This window comes from Mauremys mutica, chromosome 2 (assembly GCF_020497125.1).
Source record: "Mauremys mutica isolate MM-2020 ecotype Southern chromosome 2, ASM2049712v1, whole genome shotgun sequence".
NCBI lineage: Eukaryota > Metazoa > Chordata > Testudines > Geoemydidae > Mauremys > Mauremys mutica.
This window is the reverse complement of record NC_059073.1, coordinates 138,665,586-138,688,338: the sequence shown is the minus strand read 5'-3', so window position 1 is coordinate 138,688,338 and position 22,753 is coordinate 138,665,586. Positions and strand designations below refer to the sequence as shown.

General features: G+C 42.7%; 1 protein-coding gene across 1 annotated transcript in view; it reads right to left on the bottom strand.

The window, feature by feature from the left end:
- DOCK5 (dedicator of cytokinesis 5) overlaps nucleotides 1-22,753 on the bottom strand; it is a 135,459-nt gene that overhangs the window by 54,913 nt on the left and 57,793 nt on the right. Inside the window, exons 7-21 of the mRNA XM_045004688.1 lie at nucleotides 21,121-21,256; nucleotides 20,176-20,333; nucleotides 19,449-19,530; nucleotides 17,635-17,764; nucleotides 14,751-14,823; nucleotides 13,173-13,315; nucleotides 12,258-12,383; nucleotides 11,384-11,508; nucleotides 10,455-10,553; nucleotides 9,303-9,375; nucleotides 7,488-7,591; nucleotides 5,980-6,169; nucleotides 4,001-4,098; nucleotides 2,511-2,600; nucleotides 967-1,067 (exon numbers count right to left, since the gene is read on the bottom strand). Coding sequence (XP_044860623.1) covers nucleotides 967-1,067; nucleotides 2,511-2,600; nucleotides 4,001-4,098; nucleotides 5,980-6,169; nucleotides 7,488-7,591; nucleotides 9,303-9,375; nucleotides 10,455-10,553; nucleotides 11,384-11,508; nucleotides 12,258-12,383; nucleotides 13,173-13,315; nucleotides 14,751-14,823; nucleotides 17,635-17,764; nucleotides 19,449-19,530; nucleotides 20,176-20,333; nucleotides 21,121-21,256 — 1,728 coding nt within the window. The remainder of the gene's footprint in view (nucleotides 1-966; nucleotides 1,068-2,510; nucleotides 2,601-4,000; nucleotides 4,099-5,979; nucleotides 6,170-7,487; nucleotides 7,592-9,302; nucleotides 9,376-10,454; nucleotides 10,554-11,383; nucleotides 11,509-12,257; nucleotides 12,384-13,172; nucleotides 13,316-14,750; nucleotides 14,824-17,634; nucleotides 17,765-19,448; nucleotides 19,531-20,175; nucleotides 20,334-21,120; nucleotides 21,257-22,753) is intronic.

The window sequence follows — 22,753 nt, the reverse complement described above, 5'->3', positions numbered from 1 at the left end:
GGGTTCCTGAGACTTAATGTATGAAGTGTTTTGAGATCCTTGGATGGAAGCTGTATCAGTGCATCTTTACTATTTAATCTCTGGTCCCTATCTAGGTAGAAGTTCAAGATCTCATTGCACTTTTCCAAAAGAACAACAGGCGTGTGGGAGGATAACATTCAAGCAAACACCTTTTCCTCCTCATTAACCAGGCTCTGAGCAACCCAGGGTCTATGTGAGGGACTGCTGAGTGCACAGCAGCCCCTTCCTTCGCCTACCCCTCTCGCTGCACTGCCAGGATCTAGCTTGTTGTTTGTCAAACCCTTTGGCGCACAGAGTGTATGGCAAGCACTGTATAATTCTCTAGTCCGCTTGGCATCATGGGGATGTCGCACTGTAGAGCCAAGCTGGAAAGCGAGGCCAGGTAACAACGCAGCTGAGAGGCAGCCCATCCATAAGTCAGACATAAAAAAGGTTTATTTTTAGTAAGGAGCAGCGAGGATGATGAATCCTCTGCAAGCCAGGGAGAAAAAAAAATAACCCTCTGCCGATAGTGATTGTACAGCAAGTGCAGAGAAGGAGAAGGCAACCGTTCAAAGAGTTTCAAGAGTTCCAGGCAATGCAGAGTCCCTTGGCAGCTGGTGAAGCAAAAAAGGGGCTGGCTTTTATAATTCCAAGAGACAGGATTACAGTTGAACCGGACACCGGGGCCAGTCGCTTGACTGGCTGTTTACAAAGGTAGTGCCAATGTTTTTCTACGATTAAAATTAATTATTTCAATCATACATTATTTCTGCAGTAAAAATAATTATAATTTTCTTCTATTCTCAAGATGATCTCAGGGTGGGAACACATGGGTGTATACACCCTCTCTCTCTCACCCACACACCTTAATATCTATGCTACCTTGATCTCCTACACCACATCTAGTCTATGCAGTAGCAAGAGATCGCTGTGATAGCTAGGTTTGTGGTTACTGATACTTACACATATGCAAGGGTGGTGCTGAAGTGCTTGTAAATATAAGTTTCAAGTACAGGGTTAAAATGCTGGAACTTGATGTCTCCGATCAGAGAAATAATAAATACCTGCCAAAAACACAAAAGGGAACAGAAGTACTGAACTGCATGACTTTCAACTAACTGTCCTGCAATTTATTCTAATCATGTGCCATTTTGTTTTGCTGGTTGCTTATGCTTTATCTGCTCAGCTTTAATGTTATAGATGGTGTTCCGTATCTGCTATTAATGGCCAGCTGATAATGGCCATAGGGAGAAGGGATAGCTCAGTGGTTTGAGCATTGGCCTGCTAAACCCAGGGTTGGGAGTTAAATCCTTGAAGGGGCCACTTAGGGATCTGGGGCAACAACAAAAAAATAGTTGGGGATGGGTCCTGCTTTGAGCAGGGGGTTGGACTAGATGACCTCCTGATACTTCCAACCCTGATAACCTATGATTCTATCTCACCTTGGCAGGTGAGCATACCCTCTCACAGAAGTTAGACAATGTTAGGCCTACTCAGTGGACAGATGGGGAACTATAACAATAAAGCCAGGTGCTGCATGAAGTAGCACTGGTGATTTGGTAAGTGACCAGTCCCCATGGCAATATTTCTGTTAGAGAGGCACAATACTGCTAGAGGCACTGTTTTTCAGATGAGGCTCTGAAAATCTGGAGTCATTAAAGATCCCCTTGCACTTTATGTCTATAGTGCTCCTAATCCTGCTACTTTGCTAAAACTGTGGCTTGAGTAATTGCACACTGCCTCCCTAAATCCCCCCGCCCGCCAGTTTCAGCGGGATACAGTGATCTTCAGTTTCTTTTCTAAACTGTCACATTCTGTTGCTGAGCTTTATGAAACAGTTGCTTCCTTGTTCTGTGCAATGTCTTTGTAACGTCTGCTGGATGTTTTACTGGGATCTTTGTAGAAAATGCTCTCTTGTTGAGAGGCACTATTGCCCAGTAGAGAGGAGCTGGACTAGGACTCAAGAAACGTTGGGTCTATTTCCAACTCGGCCACTGACCTGCCGTGCGGCCTTGAGTAATTCACTTCCTCTCTGTACGTCCAGTCTATTGGAGGATATTTTCCTTCTGTGTAAAGTGCTTTGAGATCCACAGATGAAAAGTGTTATATGTAAGGAGCTAGGGATTATGTACCTGTCAATCCCTATTAGGGTGACCAGATAGCAACTGTGAAAAAACAGGACAAGGATGGCGGGGTAATAGGCGCCTATATAAGAAAAAGTCCAAAAAACTAGGACTGTCCCTATAAAAATGGGACATCTGGTCATCCTAATCCCTATTCTCATTATATTCATGGAAATGGCCAGAGTACATCTCATATCCTTGCCTTACATTAGCACCCAATGACTCCTGACTAGTATAAACAGCATTTAAATATAATTTCATATTTCTCAGAGTGAGACACCAATCAATTGTCCAATGGAAACAGTAGGAACCAGAATGAGAAGATAGGCTGAAGAAATGGCTGAAATAAAGGTGCTTTGGGATATGCAGATAACAACCACTCACCAGTGCATCAAACACAAGGAAGTCATAAGTTTCATTGTCTGACATCTCCATCATTATGTTGAAAAGTGCATCAAGTGTGTCTTGTAAAAACTAGAGCAAGAACATAAAGGGGAAGCAGAAACAGAGGTTATTTCTGTTGCAGTGCTACTCAGGAATCCTCTCTCCTCGTCTCCTTCCCCCCCAGGAGCTTAGGGAAAACAGAAAGGGCTTGATCCAGCCCTGCAGAGGTGTGAAAGCTGCATGTATACAGACAGGTAAAAAGGGATTAGCAGGACAGAGGGTGCAGAGGAGCCCAACCACACACTGTGCATGCTGGTACATGTCTGCCAAGCTGTTCCTTCCTAGTAGCAGGAGCAAAGTCAATAAGAAGTACTGGGTGAGCAACTCTCCAGCGTGAAGCTCACACGTAAGCCCATATCTGCCATGCCCTGCCCCCTTTTTATCTGGCACAGTGTGAGAGTACAGGAGTGGCTGGCTCTACAAAGGGGCTTACCCCTAACTTTGCCCACACATTGCCTCTGCTTGCAGCGGAGCATGTCAACCTTGTGCTCTGTGCCAAAGGATCACGGACAAGCCTTCCAAGCACAACATCCCTTTGGCAATCACCAGGAGTCCTGATTTTACAAACACGCCACCTTCACTTGAGTAGCTCAGCAAGTAAGACAATCACAACCCCAGTGAGCCGACATAGTGATTATCCATAGTTTAAAAAAAATCTCTCAAAATCAGAATTTCATTTTCCTGGAAATTCCAATTTTCAGCTAAAGTTCTCAAGCCACTCAGACTCAAGCAATAAGTTCTTTGTGGCACAGACTGTCTTTTTCTTGTGTGTCTGTATAGCACCTAGCGACTGGGGCCACCTAGATGCTACTGAAAAGAAATAAAAAATGATCAGGGTTTTCCTGATTATCATATTTTGCAAGAACTTGTATTGAATTCTCCCTACAGCCCCAATCCTGCAAATAAAGTAGTGTTCTGTTGCAACTTTCCAGAAAGAGTATTTAGGTTTTGTTTCTAGCTATGTGTATTTGCTATGAAAGTAACGCCCCTAAAACTCATTACTGTCCATGCTATCTCTGGACTTTTCAGTAACTGCACACCTGTAAATGAGCCTGCATATTTTAAGCAAGTTAGCACACCCGCTGGAATACCGAGATCACTGCCCTATCATGCTGACCAGTCCTGTCTCATTGTTTCCTTGTGCTCCCCTGTCTATCTGTATCCACATGTTGTCTCTGTCTTACACTTAGATTGGGGCAGGGACTGTCCTTTTGTTCTCTGTTTCTATAGCGTCTAGCACAGTGGGGTTCTAGTACGTGACCGGGGTTCCTAGGCTCTATGGTCATACAAATAATATGGTGAAGAAGACGATGATGAAGAAGTAGTAGTAGTAGTCGTCGTCCAGGTTTAAAAGTTAAGCACATGTCTACGTTTTTGCAAGATCGGGACCTAAATCTCTATGTACACCAACAGAAGATGTGATCTTGTACCTTTACAATTTCTCCTCCTTCCACGTCCATTAGCTTCTTTAGGTTGTGCGCTATGTGCTGAGAGTTAGAACGCCAATTCAACAAACCCAGCAGGTCAACTACCAAAGACAGAACAATGACAATTAGTGACAGATAGCAAAGAACACCAGAGCCGATTTACCCTAATGGCTGCAGACCAATAAAGAAATGGAACCGGTGCTTGTTTTTAGTATCAGCTTATAAGAAACAAGTCATACTACTTTGTAATGGCTGTTTCAACTTTGCCAGGTTGCCCTTGCTCTTAGAGGCACACCTATGATTTTAAATCCTAGCACATGAAACATGCAATTTTGCAGACTTCTCATGTACTTAAGAGAGGACACCCATAAGCTGGAATTCCATCATACTGAATGACTTGACTGACAAATGTTCTTACGTTTACTTCAGTTTGCAGAATGCTTCTTAAAAGCTACACGTTAAGCCTCTTTTAGGAAGCAAGTTAAGCTGTAGGCTTCATCGATCACAGCTCTGGACCATCCAGGGACATCAAATTCAGTGACAGGCTGTGGTTGAGATTTTCAAAACAGTCTTGGGGATTTAGACACATAACCTCCACGACAGCTACCAGTGGATGTGTGTGTAAATCCCCTAGACTACTCTGAAGATCTCAACCACAGTCTGCAAATAAACTTGATCACTACCTTTTAAAGGAAGAGCAGACACATAATATGCAATCAAGACACAGAAGGCCAAATTTAGAGTCTAAAGGAAGTCTGAGTTGGCATAATTTATACTGTCTCCACCCCAGAACCACATAGTATGTTGATTCCCCTTCTAGATTTAGACTGACAGTCTCAGAGTCACTTACTAATATGTGACCTACCCCCCCATATATATTTTACCCATCACCACTGATTTTGGCCCTGTCTCCAGTTGAATACCTATAAAATGTGCAGATAACACCAAGCTGGGAGGGGTTGCAAGCACATTAGAGGACAGGATGAGAATTCAAAATGACCTTGAAAAATTAGAGAACTGGGCTGAATTCAACAAGATGAAATTCAATAGAGACAAGTACAAAATACTTCATTTAGGAAGGACAAATCAAATGCACAGCTACAAAATGGGGAATAACTGGCTAGGTGATAGTACTGCTGAAAAGGATCTGGTATTTATAGTGGATCACAAATTGAAGTCAAGTCAACAATGTGATGCAGCCATGAAAAAGGCAACTATTCTGGAGTGAATTAACTGGAGTGTCACACATACGAGGTAATTGTCCCTGGGGTGAAGCCTGGAGTGCTGTGTCCAGGTCTGGATACCACACTTTAGGAAAGATGTGGAAAAAATGGAGAGATTCCAGAGGAAAGCAACAAAAATGAGCAAAGGTTAGAAACCCTGGCCTATGAGGAATGGTTACAAAAACTGGGCATGTTTAGTTTTGAGAGAAGACAACTGAGGGGGGAAACCTGATAGCCTACAAATACATTAAGTGCTGTAATAAAGAGGACTGATCAATTGTTTGCCATGTAAACTGAAGGTAGGACAAGTAGTAATGGGTTTAATCTGCACTGGGGAGATTTAGGTTAGATATTAGGAAAAACTTTCTAACTTCATGGGCAGTTAAGCTCTGGAATAGGCTTCCAAGGGATGTAGTGGAATCCCCATCATTGGCAGTGTTTAAGTACAGGTTGGACAAACACCTATCTGGGATGGTCTAGGTTTACTTGGTCCGACCTCAGCATACAGGGCTGGACTTGACAACTTCTTGAGACCCCTTCCAGCCCCACATTTCTATGATTCACACTGGAGGACCAAAAGAGAGTCACTCTACTTGCTAACCCCCTAACAGGAAGGTGTAAGAAGGTGCAGGTTAAAGTCGCCTCTAACCTAATAGTGTCTAAGAGAGTCTTCGTGTAAGGGGGGAGGGCCTCGTTCACCTGGCAGACAGTTCTCCCAGCACAGCATAGCGCCCACCCCGCTGCTAGTGCCAGACCTACCGTTCTGGGTCAGTTTGGTGGAACAGATAAGAGTGCCGATCTGGAAGCTGTCCTTCGTGCTGTCTTTAGTGGGCGTGAAGTTGGCCAAGTGGTGCAGGTTTTTGCCTGGCGGGCCGTCCTTCTCCTCCTCTACTTTTGTGCCAGGAAGTGTTAAGTAGAATTTAGCATCTTCCATTTTCTTGTTATCACCCTGTTGACAGAACAAAGTGTGTGTGGGGGTCATTTCAGATACTGATAATACTCCATCTTGCCCCTGTCCACATAGGAGGCAGGCACTCATCAGCTACAAAGGCTCTCCAACACAGCAGCAGACCACATGTTTTTTCGGCAGTTTTCACATCTGCTATGGACTGGAATTCTTTTTAAACTGTGCATGGAAAAATCACATTCTATCCAAGGCACTTATCTGGCCTCCATCCTCAGAGTATCTGAGCACCTTGCAATCTTCTAATGTATTTATCTTCTCAACACCACTGTTGGGTAGGAAAGTGCTGTCAACCCCATTTTACAGATGGGGAACTGAAGCACAGAGATACTAAGTGATTTCCCCCCAAAACAGGAGCTTGTATCCGCATCTCCCAAGTCCCTAACCACCGGACCAGGTTTATTTTCTCCGTGCTATAGTTTATCTATAGATATTCTCAGGAATACAGGAACTGTCATACCTGAACAGACCAGTGACCCATCCAGTCCAGTATCCCATCTCTGACAGTGGCCAGTACCAGATGCTTCAGATGAAGGAACAACAAACCCATAATGGAATAGCCTGCCCACTTGGGAAACCTTCCCAAGGCTTCAGGTGGTTTTGTTTAAACCCTGAAATATGAGTTTCTCTCTCTTTGACACATTTTAGCCGATCTAATGATACCATGGAAGTTAACATGGTAGCAATGCACTTCATAAATGTACTGTAGTATTATCTATGTTATAAAACACTAATGACATCCCAGTACTGGGAGATTTCACTCCACGAGTCGCTATTAAATCTTTGCTGGAGAGTAGGAAGCAACTGCCACTTTGCCAGTGCAGATTATGTGTAGATTAGAGAGGTTTTACTGTCACTTTAATACCCTTGTGGTTCTCTGCAGTGGTTAACTTTCTGTTACTGTGCCTGAAAACACGGTATCTCTCCCCTTGTCAAAGACAGCTCCTCCTAAAGGCAGAAAGGGAAAAGACGTCACGTGACTCCATGCCCATTCTCTACAGGCTGTCTGGGTTACGGGACCAAATATAGCAAACGAGCAAAATGGATTCTCAAGCTACTACAAGAATGTATCAGACCTGTGTCAAAGTGATCAGAGGTCTGCCCAGTGCAACCTTATTTAATGGGGCTTATCATGACCACAAATTAGTGTGTCACTGGTTCTCAGACTCTGGTGGTTAACAGGGAACTTTGCATTGGCGAGTAAAGTAGGGCTTGTGTTACCAGGAGACTACACACATGGCTGGGAAAGACATTTCAACTAGTACAAGAATTGCACAACCACCGTTTCCCCCCCCAAAACTACCTTGTAAATGACTAAATTGTGTTTGCCATCCTGCAGAGTTGTTCCATCCGCATTCATCAGTTTCACAAAGGCCACCCCGAAAGCTCTCTCCGATTTATCCCTGGCTGCAAAGAGAAAGAACATAACCTTCACTACGTGGAGCCTCTAGTCTGTCTCTTGGATATCTCCCAGCTCCCAACCCATGGGAAGGTTCCTTTGTGACTTGCTGCTACTAAGGAACAAAGCAAGAGTAATAACTTCTGTTTAAAAAGCACTATTTCATTGCAACACACCTCGAGGCACATGAGACCATTTTTACAATAAGATGGGAACGCTTCCCTGTTAATGCCTCATCATATCCAAATTTTCAATGGGTAGATGCAAGAAGAAAAGCACTGCAATTTGCATCCCTACAGAGCAATTCTGCATAGAAGTTTAGGCTGACATTTTCCAAGAGGCCTAATTTTAATGATAATTGAGCACTCAAATCACTTAGGTAGTTTTGCGAATCACAGCCTTAAATGTTAATGTATTTGTTATTTGTATTCCAATAGCTAGGAGCTCTGGTCATAGCCCAAAGCCCATGGCCCCATTTTGCTAGGCATTGTACCAATACAGAATAAAGAGATGGTCTCTGCCCCGAGCAGCTTATAATCACTTGCACATGTAATCACAGGAATTGTGAATGCAAATATATGTGTTTACCTACTGCCTCTATCTTTGCAAATCTGGCATCACCTCTTGCATTTAATTCTATGGATTTGTCTGTGACAGAGTGCTAGATAGGAAACCCTGAGTCAGCACTCTGTTCACAGCGGCTCCAATCAGGCATAGCAGAATGGAGCTGATGAGGCAGACCTGTGCCTAATTTGTAAGTGGGGCAGGGCAGAAAGGCTAATGAAGCCATTATCCAGAGGCCACAAACGGGCACAGGAAGGAAGTGAAAAGGGGGGGAAGCAGGCAGTGCGAGGGGGAGAGAGAGAGAGATTGCAATCTCTCTCTCTCCCTGCTTGTAAAGGCGCTAGGTATGTTGTGAAAGTGGTGGGACTCAATTATAAATAAACTGCACAGGGTGTTGAACCAGCACAAGGGTTTCTGCATGATCTGTTGATCGAGACAGAAGCAGAACCAAGGAGGCCCTGTTACAGTGTCTTGCTGCCCTTTTTGGTTCAGTTTCTCAAGCTATTGATCTGATCTCACGAGGCCACCCAGGGCTCTGAAATAGCTTTATCAGATTTCTGGCTATTTAACTTTCTTTTTAACCTCTCATGAACTTGATCTAAAGTCCTCCTGCAACGAGGCCATCAAGACCTGAGTCATACCGCATTCCGGCACTGACATTTGTAAATGACTTAAAAATGAAATGAGTAGTTAAGCTCCTCGGCACAAAAGACAGGCAGTCCTTTTTCCTATTTTTATAGACAAAGCCATTTTAAGGTTCAAAAAACTATCCCCCTTTTGCATGTGTCATTCCTATTTCTTGCTTCCAATCAGGAAGTGGAAATACCGAAGCACACCAAGAAAGGCTGCTGCTGAGGGATTTCCAACAAGAATCAGAAGCAAAAGTGCTGGAAATCCAGTGGGAAAAGCCCGTTTTCTTAGACAAGCAGCCCCGTTTTGCTCACCCATTAAGTTCAGGGGGCTCATCAGAAAGCATTCCCTTGCTTGTCCATGCCAATGCCAAACTCTGAACCACCCCCTTCCCAGCAGACTACAGTTAGGAGGAAGGCCAAATGCTGGTTCCATCTTTGCGGGACACTCAGAAACATACCTAGGCTACAAAATGCACAATATACATGGGGGGAAACCTCCCTGGTTTCCGCTTCAAGTACTTACATTCCTGTGATGATCGGTGACGGAACGTAAACCTCAGATGGCAACGACTGACCTCTTCAATTGCAATAGACACCTGAACATTACATGAGGGGTCAAACAGAACAACAATTAGGGCTTCTCATATGCTTCTTATTAGGAGGAACACAAAATATTCTACAAACACTAACAAAAGTCTTATAACATGCTCCAACCCCTCACCCCGAAGTTTAATAACCATTTTGCAGATGGGAAAAGCATAGCTAGAAATGAGGTACCTTACCCAACGTAACACATCAGTGGAAAAAAGTCAGAGAGAGAATCCAGGAGTTCTTGTCCCTGGCCCTACATTTGAAAATTCATCTCTAGTTCTGTTTAAGATCTTCAAAGGATCACAGGAAATTCAACATGCAAATGCCATTGAAACTGAATGAGATTTGAGTGTTTAACTCCCATAGGCTCTTTTGAAAACTTTACCCCCTAATCCACTTTGCACTATCTTCATGAAAGCATTTGCTAAAGCCTTTCAGCCCTGAATCCATTGGTACCTAGGTATTTAAATTACTCTGCGTGTGTGCACGCATGTGTATATACACACACATGCATAAATATATATGCATTGGTACTTTATGTTATTGGGAAAGCTCTTCTCAGATGCAGCATCTTATAGAAGTATAAGTGGCCAGTTGGCTTGGCCAGAGTTATGCAATCAGAGCTTCAATAATGTCTGGAATCCAGGACCCTCTCTCTCCTCCATCACTAAAAACATTTAGGAAGTAAATGGAAGGGCCTTTCAAAGTTTTATTTTACCAGGATTCCAAGTGCAGAAAAGCAGGCCCGTTCTTTCCATTTCAGAGACCCCCCTCCAATTCAGATTAGCAGTTAAACCCTTCAGTTATCCCAAAGATACTCTGCTTCTCTCTACAGCAAGGGTGCGGATGATTTTTAGAAGCACACAACTGATCCAGTGACGATACCTTTTCTAGCAAATCATTCAGCTGCAGCTGAAAGTGGACCAGTGTCCTGTTTGCTGAAAGACCAGACAACACTGTCTCTCTAGACCACATAGGACAACATGCTACTCTACATGTCCTCAGCTGATTCACGGCTTGTTGATTAGTCCTATTCTTTAGGCTCCAGGAGAAGGTAGCAGGACTGTAAAATGCACACACTCACCTTTACGGTTTCATACCAACAAGGCTGCTTGACTTGATAGTAAACAACGGACTTGTATTCGGAGATCCCTTCATAACCAGCACCTGGATGGATAGCTTTCTTTGGGGAAAAAGATGAGGAGAAGGTGAAGATCAAATAAAGTCAGGAAAAAATACCTAGGGTAAAATTTTCAAAAGCATCTAAGTGACTTAGGAGCCTAAGTCTCATTTTCAAAAGTGACTTGGGCACTTAGGAGCCTAAATCACTTTTGAAAATGGGACTTAGCCATCTAAATCATTTTGGTGATTTTTTAAAATGTTACTCCTAACCTTCAAAGATTTCCTGACATCAATATTAATGTGTAAGTTCTGTAGGACAGAGTCCTAAAATTCATTGTATAAGAGATTGGAATAAACTAGGGTTATACAGAGACCTAAAGCTCAGCATGCAGAGGCCTCTGTGAGACACCTGTTTATTTTGGTAAATTACTGTCAAGTCTCCAGCTGCCAAGGTGTGCAACCTTCAGCTGTACTCCAGCAGTTGAGTTTCCTACGTGACTAACTGAACTTTAAGGCTCAAGTTTGGAGGAAGAAAAATAAAAGTAGCAGAGGTAAGAACAGCACCCAGGAGTCCTGATTCCCAGAACCATGCTCTAACCACTACACTACACCGCACTCACCTTACCTATAGCCTATGCCTCCTATTGATGTTTGAGGTGGAAAAGACCCATTATGTCATCTAATCCATCCTTCAACCAATGCAGGTGTGTCCATTACATTTTCTATTGCTTTTCCCAGCAATGCAACCACAGAGGTCCCCTAGAATTATTTTAACTGAACAGTCACACAATCCTTGCACATAGGATCTCCGTAAGGGCCATCTCAGCAGGAGCCCACTACGTGCATAAAGCAACATCTTTGTCACCCACCACCCAAGCAGGTCCACCCTACCTCCAAGAGGTTGCCATCTTCGTCATGCACAGACATGGTGACTTCTACATTCTTGGGAGTCTTCTTCTTCCCTTTGTCAAACTCCCCTTGTATCAGAGTGATGTAGATGTCATTTCGAACATCACCTGAAACATTAAGAGACTCCCAGTGAGCTGCTTTTCGTGGACAGCCAGCTGAGGGAAGTTACAGGGTTAACATTTCACACCCCAGCATGGGACTTTGACCATGTTATTTCACATCCTGGAATGATACCAAGAGAGCTCTAGATTGAACCACTGGTCTCATTTTCACCTCACTTTTTGGGTCAGATTCTACCATGTGCCAATCTTCTTGTTAATAATCCTTGCATGCATGACTTCCACACAACACCTGTTTATGACCACAAATGGACTCATGAATAAAGGACAAGGGAGCTTCATATTCCATTATGCCATGACCAAGTTCGTATCTTTTGTATTTTTCTTTCCTATTTGCCAGGGTGAATTCCTCCCTATGTGAATTCAATAGAGCAGGTGGGGGAAAATGTCATGATGAAAGATGGCTTTTTGACTAAATGGAAATGTTCTACAAAAAATTCCATTCATTAACATTTTTCAGGTTTCCTTAAATAAAATATAACAACAGAAACAAAACTGAAAATTTTCAGAGTTTTCACTTTTTGGATGAAACGCCGAAATTCTGCTGAAAGTTTTTGACAAAACAGAAAAATTTTAATCTTATTTGAAAATTTTAGTGGAAAACAACACACACTTTTCAACCAACTGTGGAACAGAGCTCTGCACAACATGTAAATCCAGAATCTCTGTGTCTTCTTACGTCCTTCACAAGCACGGTAGCAAGTCAAAGTTTGTGCTTGTGAAGATAAGGTACCTACCAGGCAGAATAATCTCAGGGAATCCCATTTTGCGAGCCACTGCAGTCGATCTGTCGACAAGGTGAGAAAAATCCTTCTGAACCTGGGCTAAGTCTCCAGGTAACAGCTTCAGGGAGACCCAGAGGCCTAAGAAAAAATATGGTACTTAATAAATGTTTACTGGTACAAGTGCAATATCTATAGTATGAACATTAACCCTGGGTTTAAAGACAGAAAACTAATGACTATTTTCTTGTTGGAGATATATATATATATATATATATAATGTAGTATCTCAAACACACAGCTAAAATACGCAACCCCAAGTTTCTACCGGGCCTGATTCTCCAACACCTACTCATGGCTGACTATTACATAATTCTGCAAGTAGATCAAGTGATTTCAGTGGAACTGTCATTGGAGTAAGGTACTATTTAATTTGAGCAAGGGTGGCAGAATCCAAACCATAAGGTTTCAGACACTTCCAAATCATTTAGGAAAAACAGAGGGGCTGTATGTAGTGGGATAAAAGGAGATGTAAGCTATGGAGTGTAGTTTACCAAGGTAATTACAACATTGGTGGCAAACTAGTTTAGTGGGAGAAGTGGACAAGTCTTCTGTTTTGCATAAGGATGGAATAAATACTAAGTAAGTGTAACCCACTGGTGAGTCTGTTACAGTCCCCCTCCTTGCCCAATCCACAGAGGATCTGAGTCTGTTATAGCCCAGCTAGGGCGCTTTTGCAGCTCATGCTTTTAGCTTTGGAGGTTCCTGGTTCAATCTCTGGTGATGAGACAGCAGCATTTCACAGTTCGGCCCAATGGAAGCAAGAGACTCCAGTGGCCTTGATTTCTGAACCTTCACAAGTAATTCAATTCCTTTGCAAGAGAGGGAGCCTTTCCCCTGTGAAGCTGGCTCCTCGTCCAATGTATGTACCTTGCCCTTTATGATTCACTTCCTTTGCAGCGATGACTTTGTTGAAGACCGAAGTGAGAGGCTCATTCTCGCCGATCACATGGGAAGTCATTAGAGGGGACATGATTAGCTGTCGCTGCCTGATGTAGGTTTCCATTGCAATTCTGAGAAGTGGAACAACAGAAGATGGGGTGTAGGCAGACTGAAGGCCAAGCAAGTCTTGGATCCAAACATCTCTGACCTTTGGATCTGGCCCCTATGGTCTTTAACAAGCCAAAGCAAGCCCTCTCTCGCCACCTCACTCCACCCAGATATGAACTCCCAAATTTTGGAAGATCCTAGATTTGGATCCGGACTCTGCATCATGAGCTAATCTCTAATTAAAATGTCCCTGCAGCGAAGACAGACAAAAAACAGTTGTAAATCCACGTTATTGTGGAAAGGAAAAACACTCTTTGGGGCAGTTTTTCTAGTAATATAAACAGGCCATGAAAGGAATAAAAAATCCTCCACTGAGAGTCCCTCATAATGACATGCTGGCTGAACCAAACAAACTGCTATATTTAGGATTGTAATAACACGGTTCAGCTTACCCAAACAAGCTTCATTTTCATTACTGTAACGTTCTGAACAAGTTAACAATGCCATCAAAGGGCCAGTCTAAACAGAGAGGCAGAAAGGCATGGTTCTGGGGCTTGAATCTCCTTTCCAAAACAAAAATTGTAACCATGCAGCCAGGAATCATTTCACCCCTGACTTCTAGCCTCTTTACCCAATTCCTCCTACTCCATCCTTAGATAGATGATGCACAGTGGTGAAGGCAAGGGAAATTCAATTGGATTTATGCTCCCAATCATTTAGTTGCTATTGAAAATCCCACCCCCAATGCCCATGCACAGTAGATGATGCCTCTGATTTTCGAGGTCTTATTTATAGGAACCCACCCACTAATGTGCATTGACTCTGAGGGTATGTCTATACTTACCGGGGATCCACGCTGCGGCGATTGATCCACCAGGGATCAATTTAGCAGGTCTAGTTAAGACCCGATAAATTGACTGCAGATCACTGTTCCATTGACTCCGGTACTCCATCAGAACGAGAAGCGTAAGATAAGTCGATGGGGGAGTTTCTCCCATCAACCCAGTACGGAATAGACACTGCAGTAAGTCAACCTAAGCTACGTCGACTCCAGCTGCATGGGTAGACTTAACCCCGTAGTGTAGACCTGACTTCAGTTCATCCTTCTATGATTTGAACGTATGATTCCAGGGAGTCTGTCTACTTCAAATCTAGTGCTAAGATACCACCCCGCCAGCCATCCCCCTTCCAGTGGTCGTTTTCCCTGTCACACAGCATAAATCATGCTGATGAGGTTTTTACTGATGACACTCGAGTCAATCATTTTGCTGCAAACTTTAGGCTTTACACGACTGGAGATTTTTTTCTTTCAAAAGGGTCAGACTGTACAATTAACCAACGTGTCTGTATAGGTCTTTCTGATACACCCCAAAGCTCCCATACAGACACTGCCATTCTCTAAGACTGTCTGCTTTGATTCATACAGCTCCGTGACTCACTTTGATGTCCAATACTTACTGCTGAAAAGGAATAAAGTGTTGCTTTTCCTCGTCATCCACCTTCCCATGTATGATATCAGTAATGTCCATTACTGCAATGAGACAAGTTTAACAAAGATCATTTTATACCTCTGCTAAGTGACTGTTAAAAAAAACAAAAAGTCTTGCCCAACAGATGCTAATTCTGGTTCAGCTACACTAGTGGTAACAAATTTGGGAGACATAAAGGGGCCACTGTTTTTTCTAAGCACCAAGCAGATCTGGCTGACAAGGCATTGGAACCATAAGCAGCAACCCATCCATACTAGTTTTTCCACCATGTTGTTCTCACTGGTGGAGCAGGATCAACAGTTGCAATGATGGGGAAATTTTGCCAAAATTCCCTGAGTGTAAACAAGGTCTAAATAGAATTTTGCTTTGCACATTGTATTGTTAGTCTATAAGGTACCACAGGACTTTTGTTGCTTTTTACAGATCCAGACTAACATGGTTACCCCTCTGATGCTTTGCACACTGTTTATTGATCCCTTCAAGGAAATCAATCTACTTTCCGAAAGCCAAGTGGAAGCAGAAAATACTTATTCCCCTCCTAGAAGATGAATAATAGTTCTCTCAACTCTCTCTTCAGCCAGTCAATTGTCCTATTTGCATTGTTAATCTGATTGATTGACATAGTTCCACCCTTCAGTGTTCTCATCCTCTTAGCAGGTAAAGCAAATTCCACACACAGCTTTTCTCATAGATCCAGCCTATAGCATGACTATACTTCCCTATAAGAATGGATGGGATTTACAAAGATCTGATCAAAGCAAAGAGTTTACCTTTAGATTTCACATTCTGTTTAGTTCAAGGTTTAATTTTAATTTTCTCTGTGCGTTTTCAGATTGAGATTTTCAAAGCAGGCCAAGGGAGTTAGGTGCCTAACTCAATGGAACCGGGCACCTAGCTCATTAAGGCTCCTTTGAAAATCCAAGCCTTGAAATTATTCTGTGATAAGGATTTGAAAATCGACTGGGACACCTCGGTTTCATGGGACTAGAACTGGGGAGTTTAAGAATGGAGGGCATAATGGCATAAGAACATAAGAACGGCCGTACCGGGTCAGACCAAAGGTCCATCTAGCCCAGTATCCTGTCTACCAACAGTGGCCAATGCCAGGTGCCCCAGAGGGAGTGAATCTAACAGGCAATGATCAAGTGATCTCTCTCCTGCCATCCATCTCCATCCTCTGACAAACAGAGGCTAGGGACACCATTTCTTACCCATCCTGGCTAATAGCCATTTATGGACTTAACCACCATGAATTTATCCAGTCCCCTTTTAAACACTGTTATAGTCCTAGCCTTCACAACCTCCTCAGGTAAGGAGTTCCACAAATTGACTGTGTGCTGCGTGAAGAAGAACTTCCTTTTATTTGTTTTAAACCTGCTGCCTATTAATTTCATTTGGTGACCCCTAGTTCTTGTATTGTGGGAATAAGTAAATAACTTTTCCTTATCCACTTTCTCCACATCACTCATGATTTTATATACCTCTATCATATCCCCCCTTAGTCTCCTCTTTTCCAAGCTGAAGAGTCCTAGCCTCTTTAATTTTTCCTCATATGGGACCCTCTCCAAAACCCTAATCATTTTAGTTGCCCTTTTCTGAACCTTTTCTAGTGCCAGTATATCTTTTATGAGATGAGGAGACCACATCTGCACGCAGTATTCAAGATATGGGCGTACCATGGATTTATATAAGGGCAATAATATATTCTCAGTCTTATTCTCTATCCCCTTTTTAATGATTCCTAACATCCTGTTTGCTTTTTTGACCGCCTCTGCACACTGCGTGGACATCTTCAGAGAACTATCCACGATGACTCTAAGATCTTTTTCCTGACTCGTTGTAGTTAAATTAGCCCCCATCATATTGCATGAATAGTTGGGGTTATTTTTTCCAATGTGCATTACTTTACATTTATCCACATTAAATTTCATTTGCCATTTTGTTGCCCAATCACTTAGTTTTGTGAGATCTTTTTGAAGTTCTTCACAGTCTGCTTTGGTCTTAACTATCTTGAGCAGTTTAGTATCATCTGCAAACTTTGCCACCTCACTGTTTACCCCTTTCTCCAGATCATTTATGAATAAGTTGAATAGGATTGGTCCTAGGACTGACCCTTGGGGAACACCAGTAGTTACCCCTCTCCATTCAGAGAATTTACCATTAATCCCTACCCTTTGTTTCCTGTCTTTTAACCAGTTCTCAATCCATGAAAGGACCTTCCCTTTTATCCCATGACAGCTTAATTTACGTAAGAGCCTTTGGTGAGGGACCTTGTCAAAGGCTTTCTGGAAATCTAAGTACACTACGTCCACTGGATCCCCCTTGTCCACATGTTTGTTGACCCCTTCAAAGAACTCCAATAGATTAGTAAGACACAATTTCCCTTTACAGAAACCATGTTGACTATTGCACAGTTTATATTTTTCTATGTGTCTGACAATTTTATTCTTAACTATTGTTTCAACTAATTTGCCCGGTACCGATGTTAGACTTACCAGTCTGTAATTGCTGGGATCACCTCTAGAGCCCTTTTTAAATATTGGTGTTACATTAGCTAACTTCCAGTCATTGGGTACAGACTTCCAGTCATTGTAAGTAATGAACAGTAATAATATGTAGCTATCACAGAGAACTTTTTCCTCTGTATGTCTCAAAAGGTTTTACAAAGGCAGGTGGTCAGTATTATTACACCCATTTTACAGACTGGGAAACAGGCACAGAGAAGTTATTTGATTTTCCCAAGTTCAGTGACAGGACCAAGAACCCAGGCCTCTCGATTCCCAAGCCAGTGCCCTATCCAGTGGACCACGGTCTCTCTCAATTAATGCATTCTGCAGCTTGGCATCTCCTACCTGCCACCCCAAATGGTCTCCGGAGCCCACCGGTGTGTTTCTTCCCATCTTTTAGCTCCATGTGCCCCACTCTCACAATTTGACACACCAAGCTGATTTTGGGCCTGATCAGGTCCAAGCTGCTCAGATCCTGGAGAAACAGCAGACCGTTTAACATACAGAAAATTAAACCCAGTTGCTTTGTGAATGTAGAAAAAACAAAAAACAAAAATATTTGCCAATGTTCATCACTTCCTGGCCATCTGACAAGGACAAACACATTTAAACTAGGAAATAAATTTCTGAAAAGAAAGAAAACACAATCTCACTTATAAAAGGGTTGCTAAGGCAAATATATGGCATGCGCCTGACAATTTTAACACATAGCAACTTCTTAACACGTTGTCCTTCAATAAGACTTCCCAGCACCAGTCCTGGAAATTAATGTTATTACTAAAGCACTATCTACTGATGACAGGACAGTTAGCTTGTGCCACTCTTGTTTCTAGCCTGAACATGCCACAAATGATTACATTGAAGTGTTATTCTTTCATGAACAGCTGGTTACAAGTGATTTTATATAATCCAGCCAGCTAGCTCACTAATGCCTGTACAAACTCAGAACTAAGAGCAAAATATTGACACAGAAACCCCACCAAAGAGCAGAACCAACAATGCACTCAAACTCAACTCCTCCTAAATAAAATTCAGTTGAAAACAACAAACAAGGCACCTAGGACCCCATTTCTAAATCTATTTTGGTGCCTAAACATACAGCTAGATGTTCAGTAGGATTTCCAAAAGTGCCTACCGGCATCTTTAGGCACCGAAATACCTTTAAAATGTGGCCTTTGGAAAAAATATATACCTTTACAGATATTAAAAAAAAACATGATGGGACACATTTTCAAATGCAGACACCCCAGCTTCTCCGTGCAACCTTAACTGTCCAAGCAAAAAGCATGGAAAACTTTCTGCTGGCAACATAATTGTGGACACAGCTCAATTGTTTGCATGCATACACGATTTCCCTGAGCAAATGTCTAATGAACATAATCGGTATCCATGCATTTTTGGAAGGTGCAACTTCTCATTTTAAAAATTAACTCTAGTGCCACTAATGCTGTTGTGTTTTAAAATGAGGTGCAACATATCAGATGTCATCTCTTCGGTACTTCTTTGCTGATCAAGCTCGCCACTTTGCTACTCTGCTAAGGATTACAAAAGCCTTTGTCTGTATGGCCCTTGCACACCAAGAACACATGCCGTGGCCCCCATGATTTGCAAAGAGGTGGCCAAGTGACTTGTGATTTTCAGTGCCCAACTTAAGACATTGTGAAAGGGTCCTGATTTTCAAAGGGCACTGTATGCAGCACTCTTTCAAAATCAGACCCCTTTAATTACAATGTTTCAGTTGGGCAGCCAAACACGGAGTCACCCAAAATTACTAATCACTTTGAAAATCCTGGCAAACTAGATTTATGTGGTGAGGAATATAAAGCAAGGGCACGTCTTTGATGTGGCACTTACACTGCACATAACTTTCCTGTTTGGTTGGTAACATACTGGTTGACCCAGGTCATCTTGCCAAAGTAAATCAGCATTTGCCAGATACAAAAGCTTCCTCCCATAGAATACAAGAGAAGCGTTGTGTTTATACAGCACTCATTAAAAAAAGGAAAGGGAGGCTAATAGTTTTGTTATTTATACAGGACTGGTTTTGATTGGGGACTCTAGGGGCTTCTCCAAGAGAAGCAGTAAATAATAATAATAAATATTACAGTGGAGGACTAAGCATTGGAGAATTTCCAAGCTCCAAACACAACAGGACTTACTGTAAAGATCGCTTGGAGATTATTAAGTTTCTCAATTTCCTTCGGCATCCCATTACTGCCCCAACGAACCAGGTAATTTTCACTATAAATAAAATAAAATAAACCTCTGCAATTCATGTATACTAGGTAAAATTTTCAAAAGCATCTAAGTCGCTTAGGCACTTTACAAAATTTTAGCCGACATCTTTCATCCGCAAGTGATATACAACTGATACATGAAAGTCACTTCGCCCATCGGTGAAATGCAGCCACCTCTGGGGTGTAGAGAGGCAGCTGTTTAACAGAACACACCAAACCTATAAACACAGTTTAAGGGAGGTAGTGAAGAAAATATATTCAGTCTAAAAGGAAACTGCAGGGGGATATAAGAAAAGTAGAATTTAAAGGGACAAATTGGAATTTGACTAAGGTACTGGTATGAATATGATTACCCCTTTAACAAGTGTTGTAGGATTTTTAAGTATCACATGGGCTCTAGAGGACTCTAATATATCTGTCTTTTATACACTGACGAATTACTGCTCATTTTAGCCTGTCCCTCATTTGAGATAGAATAATTCCTACCCAAATCACTGTTAATGGAGTAACCAAAAGAACGAACAAAAGACTAAAGAAGAAAACAACCCTACCCAACTCCTCCCTTACGGCCCTCTTTGCAGTGCCATCGGATGGGGCACCACAATCACCGCAGAACAAGAGCGAACTTTCCGATTCAGCAGCAACCTACCTGATCAGTTTTGACTGGTCAGGATCATAGAGGCTCATGAACAACTCTGCATCTTCACCAATGTTGCAGACAAAGTTCTTGAAGTTCACGTACAGGCTGTAGGTGTGTGTTGTGTTGAATACTGGCTGCCCTCGGAGGTCTAAATTCTGTTGCAGAGACTGCAGAGAAAGATAAAATGAACATGAAGGGGGTCTCCTTAGAAAGAACAGAGGCTTCATGTGGGATAAAGCTTAGTGCTGGGTCTCCTTAAGGAGTCAACTAATTTCTAGACAGGACTGATGGTTGATTCATTCTGTGGGATAGGAGGACTGATAGGGCAACCCATGTTTCACCACAGGAGTGTCTGTGTCCCGTACCTGTGGGGTAAACAAAGTGGTTCATATTATAGACATGTAACATACATATACATTTACAAGAACAAGAAAATACATCACAACTTGAATGTCTTTAACTAGAGGAGGAAAAAGAAGAATGCGGCTGGCTAAATTTAATATCCAAAAGTGCTCATGTGGCCCTTTGGCGCCTAAGTCTCATTGAAAGCCATTGAACAAGGAAGGGCAATCTTAGAAAGAATATAGGCTGGAAGTCAATGACACAGGCTCCTAATCCATTAAGATGCTGTTGAAAAGATGATTCAGTACAGTTACTACTGAACATGCACCTGATGCCAAAACCTGGAAGGAGCAAGCTACATTATATCTGAGAATTTCAAAGTTGCAAAGGAGCTCCAGATGCCCAGGCCTCACATTAAATGGATTACTAAAACGGATTTTCCCCTTTTTTGTTTTTAATGGAAGCACAGTGGAATTCAGTTTAGCTTTGATGCCAGATAGAACACCACTATGACAGCATAACATCCCTTACCCAAAAATCAGCTGACATACACAAAGGCAGAGAGCACAGGTGACTTCTTGGGGGTAAGGCCACAAACAAGCAGGGACATACCTTCTCCTCTTGGATCCTTTCATCGATCCTTTTGGATGCCATCTCATGGGACTTAAAGAGAGCAATCGTGCTGGTTTCATCTGGGTCCAGGATGTTTCCATTGTCATCTCGCACCACCAGATCCAGCCCTAAGATCCTGGGCAGCATCCGTGTTACAGGTGGAAACAGAGAATAATTGGAAATAAGTTGGAAGCAAATGCGATTTCAAGAATCTTTTTAATGTCGGTATGGAAATGGAACAGAAAATGTTCGTGCAACTTTAAAAAATAACCCAGAGGGATTTGTTTAAAGAACCAATGGAGAGTCCATCTCTGTGACCGCTGGGAAGATGAACAGGTGACAAGTGTCACTACAGCAACCTGCTTCTATAACTGTCACAGCTCTATAACATCACAATATTTTGTCATGCTACCACTGAAGGTCAGCGATGACATGGGCCGTTCATGGGACTCCAGCCTCGAGCCAATATCCTCAGTTGGATTAGAGCTCTTTTGGGGTCAGCTAAAGACAGGGGAGAGGGAACAGTGGCTTGAATCCATCTTTGCTCTCCTTTGAATCCTGGGGAACTGCTCCAGGATAGAACATGGACTAGGAAACTAGCCCTCAGTTCTCCCCAGGGTCTCAAAGCCAGTGATCAGAGGTACAGTATACAAGTATGGAACTACCATGCAAACTCCCTTTAAAGTATTCTCGCTCTGTATCTGCAGAGGCAGTCAGAGGAGGAAGTCAGCAGAGGAAGTGCTAAGATCTCCCACATCCCCCTCTCATGAGCTGCAACCCGCATCCATAATGGTGGAAACAGGAATGAACTGACATGACGGAGCCTTGGTTCTGTGGAAGCCTTTGGGGGAGGGGGGGGGGAGGGGCTGGCTGGGCTTTCACAGCATGACCTACAGTTGATTGAGGGTGTGCACATGTGTTACGGTCGTGCTGGAGGGACCAACCTGTCCAGAACCTCTAGCCCAGACAGGACCCCCCAGAGACTTAGAAAATTGTGCCAACTACTGAGATCAAACTGCGGCCTGGATCAGGTGCTGGGTGAGAAGCGATGACATTTTTAGTTCTTCTACCAATCCTGTGTGTAGCCCTAATGCCCAGAAATACCATCCTTCACCCCTATCTTAAAAAAAGGTACGTAAAGAAAATATCTAGTAAAGGAGTAGAATTAATGAATTAGTTCAGCTAAGATGAGACCCCTTCAGTGGCAATTTACATGTATGTTTAAGGGATATATCTGTGCATGTGTTAAATCTACTCGGTTTCTGCAAGAAGGTTAAACGGGTAATTTTCCAACTCTGCCTTCAAACAGATTAATGAGCCACGGAGACAATCCCAGGTCTATACAAACCCATGAAATGCTGCTTTGGCTGTCTACAGAGCTGTATCGCTTAACGTGCTGATAAAGCAGTTTAGTTCCTGCCTTGCATCTAAATCCTGACCCCGGGCAGCTAAACACAAACCACACTTCATGGGAGATGCCAGCTTTTTGGCAGAATTCAGACAGGTGAGGTTTCTTGCCAAGCATTGGCATATGAAGTCCAAACTGCTACATCCACTCCAGCTGGCTTAGTCACATTTCGAATGGGCGTGAGAACCCCCATTGTCCCCTTTCCAGGGAGAAATCATTTAAAGC